At 37.8% G+C, this 15,496-nt stretch overlaps 1 protein-coding gene across 2 annotated transcripts in view; it reads left to right on the top strand.

The window, feature by feature from the left end:
- NELL2 (neural EGFL like 2) overlaps positions 1-15,496 on the top strand; it is a 137,990-nt gene that overhangs the window by 32,813 nt on the left and 89,681 nt on the right. For both annotated transcript variants that reach the window (XM_088165567.1, XM_014871125.2), the window contains exons 8-9: positions 991-1,119; positions 2,350-2,452. In XM_088165567.1, the coding sequence (XP_088021693.1) occupies positions 991-1,119; positions 2,350-2,452 (232 nt within the window). The remainder of the gene's footprint in view (positions 1-990; positions 1,120-2,349; positions 2,453-15,496) is intronic.

Below are 15,496 nucleotides of genomic sequence, written 5' to 3'. Positions count from 1 at the left end.
AGTTTTTGTTTGCTGTATTTTTAGATTATTCATGATTGTATGGGATTGTGCACATGGCTGTGTGCAGTACATCCCTGTATTGTATGTTTACATCTTTATATACCTGTGCTTAATGTTTATATGTAGAAATTCTTAGTTCAGAGAGTTTTCTTGTGCTTTAATATTCTTATAGAATCATGTATTTTAATAGTAAAGAGCATCCAAATCCCTGAGCAAGGAAAGGGCTCGTAGGTATCTAAACTCTACCTATAAGGCTAATAAATCAGTAAACCTAGAATGAAATAGGTAACTGTTCTTACAGTGCTCATTACAGCAAGACTTACCAAGCCTTTTCAAGACCTGAGCTGCCAAAAGCACGTTCAGACAAAATAGACTGAAGACCAGGAACTAAGAATCCAAACCAGGACTTTATTCTTTTTTTTTTTTTAGTATGGTACACCAAAAGCATTCATGTCTGCTGGTGAAAATAGACTATTCTGACTTTAAATGTCAGTTCTTTAGATATCTGCAGGAATGCTGTTACCTAGCTGCTTTGATACATTAATGTTAAAAATACCTTGGCTGGAGTGCAGGAAAAATTGCTAATGTTGGTTCTGAGCTTTGCTTTCATTTGACCACTCAGTGTGCAAGTACTTTATGTGGAGCAAGATTCTTGATCAGTTTGCACATACAAAGATAAATCAGGAGCTGTACCCATCTTGATCTGATCATTTTGTTTCATGATGTCCCTGATGTCATGATGATAAGAAAGGTGAAATGTGTTGTGTCTTACTTCTCAGTTTCAGTCTCTGAATGACTGGTGGTTTAATCATGTTGTATTTAACAATAACTATTGTATTGTATAACAATTGTTCTATTGTATCTGACTGTTTTCCTAAATATATTCTCTCATCTGTGTACTTGATGATAAGGGGGATGGTTTGAATTGTGTTTTTACTGATGTGGAAGCCACTTAAAAATTGAAAGCATTTTTGTGAACTGTAAATACAGTTGTCTCAAGCTGAGCAGAGGATGAACAAGTTGGATCAGTGCTATTGTGAAAGAACCTGCACAATGAAAGGCACAACCTACAGAGAGTTTGAATCCTGGACGGATGGCTGTAAGAACTGCACTTGCATGGTATGGCTATGGTTTGAGTGGAGAGTCAGGAACTCCAGAGTTTCCTCTGATTAGTTTTATTGAGGCAAACAGTGAGAACTTCCAGACGTGTGCTAGGTAATAACAACAAAGAGCTTTAAAATACGTTCAAAATCTAAGGAATAGTATTAATAAATGTTTTCAGCATTATTAGCCTGTGTAGCTCCTGAATCTCATGCCACCATATGTAGGTGCTAGGTTTTATACTTAGCTGTCATGTTATTCCCCTGCACTGAGTTTCTTTGTTTCTCTGAAATTCTAATTTGTTGCTTTTTGTCACTATAAATACAGCCTTTTTCTTAGCAAATGATTTAATAGATCCCTTATGCCCAAATTCCTTTGGTTGCCTTTGGTTACATCTCAATAAGTAATAAAAAGTAAAATGTCAGGGTCATATGCAAGCTTTGTTATATTACAAATGAAAAAGATTTGGTGGATGGAAGATTCCCAAATGTATCACAACTTCAGATTGATTGAAAGAATCCTTTCAGGTACCAAACTAGGGTGTCTGTATTGTTGTCCATTCATGTAAAACTCTTTCATTCCATTGGAACTCATTAAATGCTTAATCTAAAGGCCATTAGAAGCCAGTGAAAAGGCTGTTGTTGTCTGTACTGCACCTTAGATTGATTTGCTGCTATCTATAATTGGCTAAATGGGTCTCTTTAAGCTTAGGGTTTTTTTGACCTTTATATTTCTAGAGGGATATTCATTTTGCTTTTAGTATTTTATGGTATCAAATCTGGCTGATAAATGTTTAAAGTTCTTAGAATTTAGAGTTAAATTCATTACATATTTTTGTCTTGTATTTTTCTCACAGCTATAATATTGCTACCTTTTTAGAAATAGATTGTCTCTAACACAAAATCAGAAAGCTGAATATTGTTCTGTGCAGTTGTCATTTCACAGTAATATGACATTTTTTTGCTGATTGGCAGAATGTTTTGCCTCCAAATAGATTTGCCTATTAAAAAATTTGATCATTATCATCTCAAAGAGCACATCATTCATGTTAAAAGATTATATGTGTGACATTCTGAAGGTATGGTTTCTGTTCTTGTAGTTATTAAAAGACCCAAGTTAAACTGTCTTTTTTTGGATATTGTTAGAAAGTTCATTGCATTTAAAAATAGGTTTTCAAGTTCCTGTGTTTGAGAACATCTCTGCTGTTGCTAAATATAACTTCCAGTTAAGCACCTTTTGTTCTCCTAGAACGGTACTGTGCAGTGCGAGGCTTTGATTTGCCCCCCTGCTGACTGTCCCCTTAACTCTGCCCTGGCCTATGTGGATGGCAAGTGCTGCAAGGAATGCCAATGTAAGTTTTACTGTTGTGCCTCTTGCTAATGAGTGCTTTGAAATCTTAAATTATATGAACCTGTCTCTAAAGATGTCAGTGAAAGATCTGGTCATTAAATAGTTGGGTTGAGGAATCGGGGAACTTGGACTTTGCTGAAGTGTTCTAGGAAACTGATAAATCTGATAACTGATAACCATATGGGATATTTTGTTTAATTTTAGTTATGTTACTTTTATTTAGCACAGATATTTATTACCAAAATTTAAAAAGAAAGAAAAGTTACTTATAAAGCTTTCTGCAGACTTTCATTATCTATGCTTTAGACCAAACTGCTAGAAATTCAAGAACAAGTGCCTGGTGTTTGGCCACTGTCTCCAACACCTTTATCACTTGAAGAGTGTATTACCAACCTTATGTTATCGAGCTTAGAAATGGAGGTTCAGATATAGGATTCTTCTTCCTTAGTTAAGAGAAGAGAAAAGAAAAAACCAGCAAAACTCAGACACCTAGAAATGTTATTTCACAAAAGGTCATACAAAATTTAAAGGAAAAATGGAAAAAGGTCATTTAATATTGTCATTTAGGATTGGATACATTATTAACTTGAGGTCTCATAGTATTCTGATTTTGTTGTAAGTAGGGCCAGAGAAGGGGAATTTCAGGTTAATCACTCTCTAGATGGACTCTATATAATACTTCAGATTGATTATGTTGTGTATTCCCTATGTGATGGTTAGTTATTTCAGACTATAGTAGAATCTATTCTTGAAATTGAGCATGAGATGCACACACTTCTTTATTCTGTAAATGTTGAGATTTTTCTGTATGGTTTCATCACTGTTCTACTGCCGTATAAAACTTCTTACAGAGCATAGAGAAATACATAACTGGTTAAAATGACAAGTTGTAAGATAAAACTCAGGAAGACGTTTTGTACTCCATTGATCTAGCTCCCACAGGAGTTTATTAATATTTAATTGTGTTAGAAGTTATGCGAACCATCCCTTTTTATGAAACCTTATTAACTTACTCAAGTAGATTAATTCTAATTAAGAGGAAATAAGAAGTCAAATACATTTTTTAACCAGCTACACGGAATTTCCATGCATATTAGACGACTCAGGGTAATTGGTAATTCAGGAATTTGAAATGTGTGGCATTCAAGCCTCTGTTTGAGGCTATTTGAATCTCTGACAATGTTGGCAGAATTTGAAAACCTGATCCTTTGCAGTATGTTTTTGTAATGTATTGCCTGTAAGTTGAGTTGGGAATTCTCTGTCCAGGTATTAATGGTGAAGCAACCACATCATATGACTTCTTCCAAAGTTGTTTTCATTGGGAGTCTTGACAAAAGTCAAGAAATGTGAATGAACATATGGACACTGACCTTGTCATAGAGCATTGGTGCTTCTTTGAATTAAGATGCAGTTCTGGTACAGCACACTGATGTTTACTCTGATATTTCCTGCTTGATGTTCTTAATATTATCAAAGTGTCTTAGCTTTCAGTGTTGCTAATTTGATGCCAGTACATAATTCAATTTATAACCAACATGCACACATACTTCTTTCTTGACAAACTACCAGAAAAATACTTAGATCAGAAAATAGAAATAAAAATTGCTTTTGAATTTTTTTCCTAATTTCATCTAGGTTATTTAAAATTACTTTTAAAATAAATCACACCATTTTTGAGGTGGCTAAATTCCGGGAGCCGAAGGACAAAGAATGTAAATTGGATTCTCATTAACAGGAGAAAGAGTGGAAGTTAGAGGCAATGGAGACTGCAAGACTCTCACTTATTCTCCAGGCCAATTTGGTGGAAATGCTAAGTTGTATCTGAGTTCATATACATGTGCCAGCTGTGTTCTGTCTTGGTGTCTTTGGGCAGGGTCTGAGCTGATTGAGGTCAGTGTGCTTGTTGAACTTGGCTCTTGCTGGAGGGGTTCAAACCCGAGTTGCTCCATTTGGACAGGTTCTGAGAATAATTTAATTGTTTTTAGTGCTCAGGACAACAGCAAGGGATGTAGCTTCTTACTAGATAATATAGAGTGAATGACTTATAATTGGGAAAGCAGCTAATTAAGGGGTGTTGCTCGAGGAACCATATCCTTGGTTTTGGACAAGCAATCATAAGTGCTGAGAAAAAATGATGCCTGATAGACTGTTCTTTTGCTGGATTTAGTATTTGTTTCAAGACAGAGCATGTATGGATATTAATGTTTCCTTCCTGGTATTTATGTTATCTCATACCAGATGATGGGTTGTTTCTGCCAGACTGTTGTTTGACTAGAAGTGCCCAGGCAGTGACAGCTGCTGGAGCCTTGTGGCTGTGTCTCACTCCCCTAGGGCTGAGTGCTTCCCTCCACACTTCTTCCTTTCTTCTGCTAGTGTTAAAACAAAGCCACCAAAAATCAAAAGAGTGAGATTGGATTTAATGACAGCTGGCAGAGTAAAGAGTTCTGGCTCTTTCAGTGACCAGCAAGGCTTTTGGGGATTTTTGTTTTATGTTTTTTTTTGGTTGAGTTTTTTTCTTTGTTGTTTTTTTCTTTGTTGTATTTTTTTTTGTTGTTCTTGTTGTTGTTTTTTTTTTTTTTTTTACCCCTCAGTGATTGAGGATGGAGTCATTCTGCATGGCTTTAGGCATATAGAATTTGGGAATACAGTCTGAAGTGGCTTCATTTACATTAGTAAATAAAATAGGGCAGGCACAGTCCTGTAGCACTTGTGGCTCACATAGCTAAAGTCTCTTCCCCTTTCCCACCCCCAGCAGATTATCTGCATCCAAATGGTTGACTGGGAATGACCTCTGATCAGGGCTGTGCCCCCACCTTGTGCTTGGCACTGCTTCAGAACATCTTGGCTGGTGCAGTCACGCAGTGCCATGACATGTGCTGACACTCAGAATGCAGGGAGTTACACAATCATTTTCAAACCTGTTGTCGTTTGCTGTTTCATTTTCCTGTTGTGTTTCATTTACTAGTTGTGGAGATCACCAGTTTGGCTCTCTTGATAACCAGGTGCAAAGACTGGCACCTCCAGAAGGCACTCAAAACTGAGAGGGGCTGGAAGGGATGGGATTTGTTGCCTTCTGGAAGTGGACATCTTCCATGGCTTGTATACAGAGCCCAGGTGATTAGATCAGATACTGAACTTTTAGACAGCTGAAGTTGAGGCTAATCTTACATCAGTTACTGCGATGCATATTAGGTGTGTAAGATAGGAACGTGAAGTGCTGGATTTTTAAGCCTGATTCTGGCATTAAACTGTTATGCTAAGAGACTTTCCCACACTGCCAAATCCTAGGAATTAAATTTCAGCCCAGTATTTTGGACAATAAAGCTTCGTTACATCTTGTTCAATTTTCAACACTTTGGAAATTTCAGGACAAATGACTCTTAATCTTTTTCTTAAATGTTTAATTCAGGGAAGAATACTTAGTAAGGAATAGTTTAGATATTTTTTTAAACCAATATTGCTTTGACTTTGGTTCTTTCTGTGAGCCAAAAGAAAAAAGCCACAAAGCAAACAAAAAACAAACCCTGACCTTCTCTCCTAACTCCATGCCTTTGTTTTGGGCCATTCAGACAACTTGTACTGTTTTGTCTTGTGTGAAGGTCGATGCTGGTAGCATGAGGAATGGCAATGAATGCAAATTATCACTGTGTTTTCTATTAGCTGTAATGGGCTAAAAGAAGCAGTAATCTTCCAGGGCAGATGAATGGGCCAGTGTGTTGGATATATGTTTCAGCTGTAGACAATGTAAAATTCAGTCCAGCTATCATAGCATACATCCTGGCTCAGTGGGAGTTTCCTGTGGAGAATTGTTTGGAGCTGGAAGGGAGAGACTACTTTTTTCTATGCCAAACGCAAATTTAAAGAATTCTGAGAAGGTATGTGCAAAAGATCATTAATTTTTTTTTCTCCTTTGTAGAGACAAATGCTTTGTGTGTTTATAGGCACCAATACGAACTGAGGAGAGATTAGGCTTCCCTACTGACCCTATAAATATTGCTTTAGACCACAGGTTTGGCTTCAGAAGTACAAGGACGAGTTCATTTATTTTAAGTGAATTGTGGAAGGACTGCCAATGTCTTAGCAGCTGAGAGAATTGGTGCTTGGTCAGCAGATCTTATTATGGTAATGTTTTTATTAGTCGGTGTATTAACACCAAGGCATCACCTCCAAAAGCCAAATGCATTCTTTTTAAAATGGAACTAGTATATTTTAAACAAACTAGCTGATTCTTGTTTTTATAAGACCAGAAGTGATATTTGTGCTAGTATCTGGTGCAGTAATAATTCCCATCACTAAAGACTGATTTCCGGGAAGCAATTGCTCTCTTCTCATCACTCTCTTCCTCACAGTGACACTGCAGATACTTATTCACCTAATAACAAACTATTTAAATCCATCCTAACAGATTTCAGTAAAGGTTAAAATCTGAGCCATTATGCTCAAATCTGCAGGCTGTGATTTTTTCCATATACCTGTTTGCCTTTTTTTTTTTTTCTGAGACAAAAATATTTGATGGGTTTCTGGTGCATTGTAGTCAAATCTGCAGTCTAACACAAGTATTTTAAACAACTGTGAAAAGCATAGGATTGTACTGCATCAGCTCCCAATTCTGGTGCTAGCAGGTGTGGAGAGAGACCATGTAAAGCGGTTCTATAACTTGGAAAGAATTTTTTAACAAAACAATTGAAACACAAATATGGACATTATAGCTCTTAATAACATGCATGTTTTTTGGATGCAGTGATCTGTCTTGCTATCTTGCAGAAACTTTTAATCTTATGATTAAAATGAAAGGAATTTCCCCTCTTGCTTTTCATAATACACCCATTTTTCCCTCCTAAAGCTAGACGCTCTTCTGCAAACTCCTGCCCTTGTAGCCTACTGACACAGAGAGAAGGAGCTATGAAAGCCCATCTCCTTTGCAGCAGCAATTGACCATCAGCAAGAGTGCAAAATTTAAGGAATTAAGGAATATTGGTTAAACTTCCTCTGAAATTCATAATGAATCCGGGTAGTTGGAAGCACTGTGGACTTAAGCCTGTGCTGTTTACCAAATTCCGTATTTTTACACAATTGCCGCTTTTCCCACTGGTCTTTCATCCTCTAGCCTTAGGTGACTTCCATCAGTAGCAGAGTGGGGTGCCAGCCCTTGCCTTGTTCAGCCAAGTGCTGGAGAAGTTTCTGCATTCAGTGTGGCACAGAGGAGAGGCTGCAGCTTGGTGAAGTGATTAGTCACTGGCTGAACAGGTCATCTTATCCTTGCAGTAAGTCAGAAGAAGAGAAATGGAAGAGCATCTCCAGCAGGCTGGCTGGAACACAGCATGAGTCTGAGGGCAGCCAGCAGGCTCAGGGTGTCAGAGCAGGTATCAGTACTGGAGGAAGAACAGGCAGTTTTTAGCAGTAAAACAATGATTTCTCATTTATCATAATTCTTTAAAAATTTGAATAAAATACTTAAAATATACTAATATTTTAAAGTATATATTTTATTATATAATCTATACTAAAAACAGAATGGAACACCTTAGAATATAAAGGAGAAGCGACATTCTGGTTAATACAAAAAAATAGTTGCTTTTTGATTTTAAATACTTAACGTATGGCTTTTAAAAGAGCGTAAGTGCAAATAAAGCATACATTCCCTTACTCTGAGTTTTTTTTTTAATATGAAAATTCAGATAAATTAGCCTACTTCAGAATAGTATTAAAGATATCTTGAATATAGCCAGCACTGGATTCTTTTGTAAAGTTGTGTTCTTTACTATAACCTAACTATAAACATGCAGAGCTTCTGAATGTTATTTAGCAGAATAGTGTCCATTCAGCTTCTGCTTTCTGGATTTTCTGTGCTGAAATGACTCACATCAACCTTATGTTTCAGGCTTTTGAATTAAGCTGAGGCGCTCAAAGAATGTCTTGGGGCCTTTCCTATGCTGAACTCCAAGCCAGCTGAAGACAGTGGGAGGAATCCCCTTGGTTTTGGTAGGCATGGCCAGTCGCACCCTTGACCCAAGGTGCTCAGTCTCTGCTATATTTTCTGTTGTAAAGCTATAGAAGTTTTCAAACTACTCTTACACCACAGCAATATTTGGTTTATCTCTGTTAAATAGCCAATGACAGAATTGTTAGGGGATTTTTGCTGCTGTGCAGGTAGTCTCAGGTGACCTTTGTTCTTTGTAAGCTGGGCAGTATTCCTCATCAGAAGGAAAATAGGGAGTCTTTTGACTTGTAATTCCCCTCTGAGCAGGAAACCCATTCCTTGTATGTCTTTTGTTCTCTATAAATTAAGATATAACTTACAGTAAATTGAAATTGAAAAGCTTGCAGTACTTGGACTTCTCAAAATATTTTGCTTCTATTTTGTTTCCTTTCCTACTTCTCCATGTCCTTTGAATTTCATTGTTCCTTCTTAGCAAAGGAGGACTGGGGAGTCAGTGCCTGTGCCTGTCTTAGACTTTTCATGCCTCGAAGTGTGGCTTCCTCCTAGGTGAGTGGCCTATTAGCTATTCTGGACCACATGCATTATGGAGCTCCACTAGAAGACTCTAAATCTGGAGGCAATGTATCAGTATACGAGGAGAACTCCAGTTAATGGTAAAGTCATCTAGTTTTGGTCTTACTGTGTGCCTGAGGAGTGAATACTAAAATAAGGAATGCTTAAGAAAATCCTTATTTATTAAAATACATTACACTGGATATGTAGCAATCTGCACTAAAGAAGAAATTGGAAACATAATATTGGTAATTTTATTGGTAGAGAATTAAAAATATTTTTTTACATGGAGAATTTTGCTGTAGGCCATGCTCTGCTCTCCTTACAACCTATTTCATTGAGGTTGTGTGAGAAAAGAGCTAATATTTTCCATTACTTTTTCATTATGTTCTTACCAGGGAGTTCATAAAATATAAAATACCTGCAGTATATTATTATTTTAGTTTCTTTCCAGTACAAATAAAACATTAACATATGCTAGATATATTTGCTTTCAGACAGCTGGGAGTGGACAGATTGGCAGTGTTCCAGCTTCTAGTAAGTTGGTACCCTAACTTTAGTAATGCTGATTTCACCAGAATTTGCTTGGGTAGCTATGAAATAATAATTTTTAAAAATCTGACAATTCTATTTATAATTTAAAAAAAAAGTCTAGGATATGTAAGCATTCACATGCCTGTGTGTTTACTTCAATATGTTTGTTCTCAGCAGTGATGTGCTTATGTCACTCTATATGTGTGTGTGTGTGATTGATCTGTGAGGTTCTTTTTTGTTTGATTTGTTTTTTGGTGTGGTTTTTTTTGTTTGTTTGTTTTAAGGTTTTTATAGGGGGAGTTGTTGTTTTTTGGGGTTTTTTTGTCCCATAACCAGAAGCACATTGCCAAATCAGCAGCTTATAGCTGATATTCTAGTTTTTGCCTGGACCTTTTATTCTGTAGATCTTGGAAATACCTATAGTATCAGTAGCAAACATCTTCAATGGGCATGTGCTGTGAAAAAAAGAGAAGTTTGCCTTAGCTGAAAACTGCAGAACTACAGGTTTTGGACAAAATCATGGAAAGGTAACAAGTTGGAGGCAGAGAGTACTGATGGAGTAAAGGCTCTGTGAAACCCAGCCAGCCAACCAAATGAGATCCTTGGCTTGTACAGTTTTGCAAAGACCAGTTTGCACTTGACATACTCTTGTTCAGAGCAGGATTGTTACACTGACAGGGATTATTTGGATGGAAAGCTGGCCTAGGGGAGACAACTGGTAGGAGATACAGGAGTGTACAAGCATACATATAGTTTTTTGACAGTGCCTATGTCTGTGAAATGAAAAAATTGGAAAGTTGTGGAGGCTGAAACTCAAAAAATAAATTATTGGAGAAAACCCACCACAAAACTGTCAATAATGTGATCTTACTTCCCCTGGAAGGGATGGTAAAATATGAATGAAGTTGATTCAGTGAGATTAATATAAAATGATGTACACTGTTATCCCTTATTTGTCTTTTTGTGAACATAATGGTTTAAACCCATGGCTTTCAGTCTTTTGGACTGCAGAAGTTTGACAATTTTTCAGTGGAAACATGTAGTGAATTAAGCCATCTACTGCTTAGTTTACTTCTCTTAACTACTGCTTGCAGATATCTGAAGTGGGATGTATAGACCTCCAGGCTGTTATTGATCACTGTTTCTACATCTGTCAGCTCATGAAGTATATTTGGCTTCAAATAATGGTCACTTTAGTCCCATGTGAGGCCCAACTTTGAAATGAAAATCTTGGCTGATATGATGTAATAGACCTTTATCCTGCTTTCCTTATCTGTTGCCTTCAAAAACGTTGCAATCCTCTTTATTTCAAAAGTTTTTGCAATTTGCTTTTGTCCTTGTACCAGTCACTGGATTGTGTCTGTGGTGTTTCCGTAACTCTGTTCTGCCTCCCTGTCAATACAGAGAATTTTTACTAATTTTTGCCTTTTGGGTTTTTTTTATTTGTTACCAGTTTCCACTAAGAAGAAAGCCCTGTTCATTTGTTTGGGAGGGTGGTTGACTGTCCTAAGCCTTTCTCTGTAGGGTAGCTGACTAGTTGATTTTCACCTCCTACTTTTTGAAATTATTTGTGTAAGTTTCTGATTGTAAATGAAAATTCTGGTCTTCCCCTACTTTCTTTAAATTATTTTCAAATGTGATTTTGACTGGTTTCCCAATTTCGTTTTAGTTTGTGACATTTGGTTAAAATCCCTTAACATTATTTTGCATCTAGAATTTTTTTTCCTAACAGATGAAAACATTTGAAGATATCATTAGGTTTGCTTTTTTTCTGATGTCCAGTGTATACAGAATTAGAGTGACATTATTGTTTGATGTGATAAATTGGTTCAGAAAACACTTGGTTTCAGTTGTAAGATTCCTCCCTGCCCCCATCCTGAAATCAAAGCAAGTAAATATGCTTGACTCATCTGGAATGTAGGCACATAACCTGTTTTTTCTAGTAACTGAACACTTCAAATACTTTGAAGGTAGGGAAGATGAACAGGCATGCTTATTTTTACATTATTATTACTTTGACAAAGACATGTGAATTCAGGTATTATTTCCTTAAGATGTCTCTTTAGGTTTTATTCATATTCACTAAAGTGCAGTATTTCTCCCTGGGCAAATTTTACAGGCTTGTAAAGGGGGGAGTTTGTTTTGTAGATGTTTTCATCATGGAAACCTCGTAGATCCTTAAGGCATCTAAAAGAGGAATCAAATCTGAGCATAGCATAGAAGAGATAACAATCTTGCATATTGTTGTGAATTTCTCAGACAGGCTTCTTAATAGTAGTAGTGTATGACTTCAGGATGCTTAAACGTTGTCCATTGTCTTCTGTGACGCTTTATGAGTAGAGTTGGTAGTGTAGTGTAAGCCTGTATCCACACATTTTTAATTTTACTAATTTTGCAGTATTCTGTTGGTGAGTTGCTGTGAGGAAACATGGGAATAAGTGAATACATTTTAGGAGTAGAAAGTTAAAATAGACATAAAAAGTAATGAAGGAATTGCATCCTTGGGGACTCACTGGTTCTATCAGTGCTAGTCACTTTTTAAACACTCTCTTTTAAGAGCACAGGAGCCAGCAATTCCAGAATGTTGGAAGTCAAGCAGATGAGGCAGGTCAGCTTGACTGAAAGGGGATCTTCTTTTGGATGGAGCTAGGGCAAAAAAGGAAGATATATGCCCAGTGGAAGCAAGGTCAGGTGACATGGGAGGAATACAGAGATGCTGCTTGCCACTGTAGGGAGAAAATTGCTGCAGCTGAAGCTCAGTTGGAGTTGAATACAGCTCCATATTTATAAACAGACTTAATTGCAGTGTGTGAAGTCTGTCTAATGTCTAGAAAGGTCCTCATAAGGACAATAGGAGTATTAACAGCTATGACTTTTTTAAAATTATCAATGACTGTAAAGCTTTCTTTCACTATGTAGTAATATAGTATGTAATTACTATGTAATGTAGTTCCCAAAGTAAAAAAGAAGTTACATTAACAGTTGCTATGAACTCCAGCTTACTGTTTTCCATGATGAATCAGAGTATCAACAGATACATTTGGGAGGAATTAGCTGTGACATAGCAGCATCTGTGAACATCTGCTCCAGCTGCTTTTAAATTTTTAATTATTTCAAATCCTGAGCTGACTTTAGACATGAAGTATTGTATTGTTTGGGAATGCAAAATGTATAGTAGTAACTTCTAGGAGCCTTGAGAAACAGCGTGTTAGATGTACATAGGTTTCTTTTAAAAGTTGTCTTTTGAAAATTTCAAAAACTCCTGGTAATATCTGATTTATTTTTTAATGTTAGTTTTTGGTTAAATAGTATTAGATAATGAATATTGGGAGTGAGTATATAAAAAAATTAGAAAGCCAGTTTGTGTAACCAATTTTAATCAAAACTTCCAAAAATGTGTTTACACTGCTGTTAAAAACCTTTTACTGAAGTAATGCTAAGGACTTGGCTTAAGAATGTTAAATGCAGTTATCTGGAGTGTTTGTGATTATGCCAACTAATCCTGTCATTCTGGCTGAAGGGAGGGATAGAAGGATTGGCAGATTCCTTATGTGGGAACAGAAGTGGATGGAAGAAGAGTTGGGAGCGTGAAACCCTGTCAGTTGCTGTACAGAGCTAGATGCAAGTCTGTCTTGGTTTGAAAGACAGGTATCTGCTAAGGAAAGGCAAGAGCCCCTTTCCTGAGATGCGGAATGCAACCCCCTCCCTGTTAATTATTTTAGGTCCAAATCAGAAGCCTTCAGGCAGGAGTTTTGGGGATAAGGGTAACAGTTCTTTACTGATATCCAACAAGGCAGAGAACAAAAACAACAACAGGTATAAAAATTGGCAACAGAACAGTCTAGCTCCGCTCCAGTCCCTTCTGGCCGCAGGCCGTCTCCCTGTGCTGTTACCGGTGCTGTGGGGGCAGGGCAGGTCCCGCGCAGTTGAAGAGGGCTGGGTGATGGCGGCCGCGGCCCAGGGGTGAGAGGGGATGGGGAAAGTGACTCCCCCTCACGGTGTCGGTCGTGGTGCTCAGCAGAGTGTCCGGAGATAGTAGGGTGAGGTGGGAGAACAGCAGAGCAATGTCTAAAGGCAGGGAGCGTGGATCTCAGTGCTGGGATGGCAGGGGGAGATGCCAGAGCGGAGCCCAGGCTGTCTTCCCACTCCAGGAGCCAAGCGAGAGAGAGAGTCCCCGCTCCAGACCCCCCCATCCCACCTTTCCTTTTCCGGTTCCCCCCCCTCCCCCTCCAGCCACCCCCCTACGAGAGAACATTATCTGTCGTTTTAAGGTGTAGCCACAATTACTTAGCATAACAATGGGAGAAAATTCCACTGAAAGAAAAGGCAACAATTCAACCTCCAACAAAGTCCTTTGAAAGAAGTGAGATCTAACAACAGCAAGGGATGTGGTGCTCCACTCCTGGGAATGTCTGAGCACATTAGACTGGCCTGTGCCAAGAAGACAACGTTAGTATTGCTGTAACAGCCAACGAAACCAGGGGCTGCGTTCGTAGGAGAAGTGAAAGCACTTGGGTCTGAGAGGAAAATAAATATGCTGAGATGGATGCCAGGTCACAGGATGCTGTGTCTTCACCAGTGTGTGCAGCAAAGTCACAGTGCAGACTTTCTAGTTAAAATACCTGTGGAAACTGTTCTGGACCAAGGAGATTCTGATTGAGAATGGAAGCATCTGTAGGGTCCCTGATAATTGCTTAAATAAGAGTGTAGTCCATGAGTACTTAAATAATATGGTACCCTGTTGGTCAGGAACCTCCATGACTGTTGGAGGTAGCTGTAAATTTTTGGAACAAGGTCTGTGGAACCTTTGACTTGGGGGTGTGGAAATATCACTTCCAAGTTTTTTTTCACCCTAATAAATTCCAGCTTTACTATATGGTGGTGGAGCTTGTAGTATTGTAGTCTGCATAGGATCTTTTTTAATGCTGTCAAATGAAACTCTCAAAATCTGGGAAAATGCTGCTGCTCAGAGGCACTTGCCTTTTACTGAGCAGGTTCATATGATTTGTATCCACAAAGCTGCAGAAAGGTACCATCTCAGTAGTCACGTGCAAAAATGTGTCTTTTAAAATTATGCACAATTGGTGCGCTCTCTTTTCCTTCATGGCAAATCTGGGCAAAATATCCTAATGAATAAAATGCATTATTTTATTTCCCCTCTACCACCTGTTTGAAGTCTCTGGGGAGCAGAGTAACAGTAGCACCCTGTAAGCACAGCTGCAGGAGTAGGTGTGTATCTTCCCATCCATGTCATGTCCATGGATGATTCTTTCTTATGGCAACAGAGAACACAAACCTCTTTTTATATAGTAAATTAATGCTGATTGGTGATACCTGTTTAGCTCTCATAGATTTCAAAATACTGACTGAAATGTGTGCAAGTCTTTAGCAGTTTTTCATTAATTTCATAAATTCTCAATACTCAATCTGAATCAGTTCATTTAATTTCATCTTGCGTATGAATGCCTGTATTCAAGGCATTCTGATGGGTGAATGGGTGAATTTAAGCATGGCTTGAAGTATAAGGTGCTCTAGGGAGGTGTCTAGTTTTCTAAACTTTGCTATATTTCTCTTAACAATGTTTTCAGAAAAGTATCTTTACAACTAGCCCAGCAGTCCAGCTGAGGGAAAGTGGAACTAAATACAAAAGTCATCATTTGATAAAATATCACTAACTGTAGCTATGTCACTGGTGTTACAGATAGCTGACATAAGGAATCTATCAGATAATGTCTAATCCCATCGTTATGAGGATTAAGCAGGCCTGTAGTATTTACATTGGAGTTCTCTTGGTCTGTCAGACTGTTGTGCTATTTATAAACCTTTAATATAATTGTAGTACAGTTGTCATTTAATTAGCCTTAATTGCATTTCTTCTCTTGACACCCTCTAAGGCTTTTGTCTAAGGTGTTTGATTTTATAGTTTGACGTTTTGCTGTGAAACTTGAGTATTGGATTGTCAACATAGTGAATTTGTCATAAAATGGGTGGGCATTTTGTTCACATGCCCAAGTTCTT

Source organism: Sturnus vulgaris, chromosome 5 (assembly GCF_052056855.1).
Source record: "Sturnus vulgaris isolate bStuVul1 chromosome 5, bStuVul1.hap1, whole genome shotgun sequence".
NCBI lineage: Eukaryota > Metazoa > Chordata > Aves > Passeriformes > Sturnidae > Sturnus > Sturnus vulgaris.
This window is presented reverse-complemented; position numbering and strand designations above follow the sequence as displayed.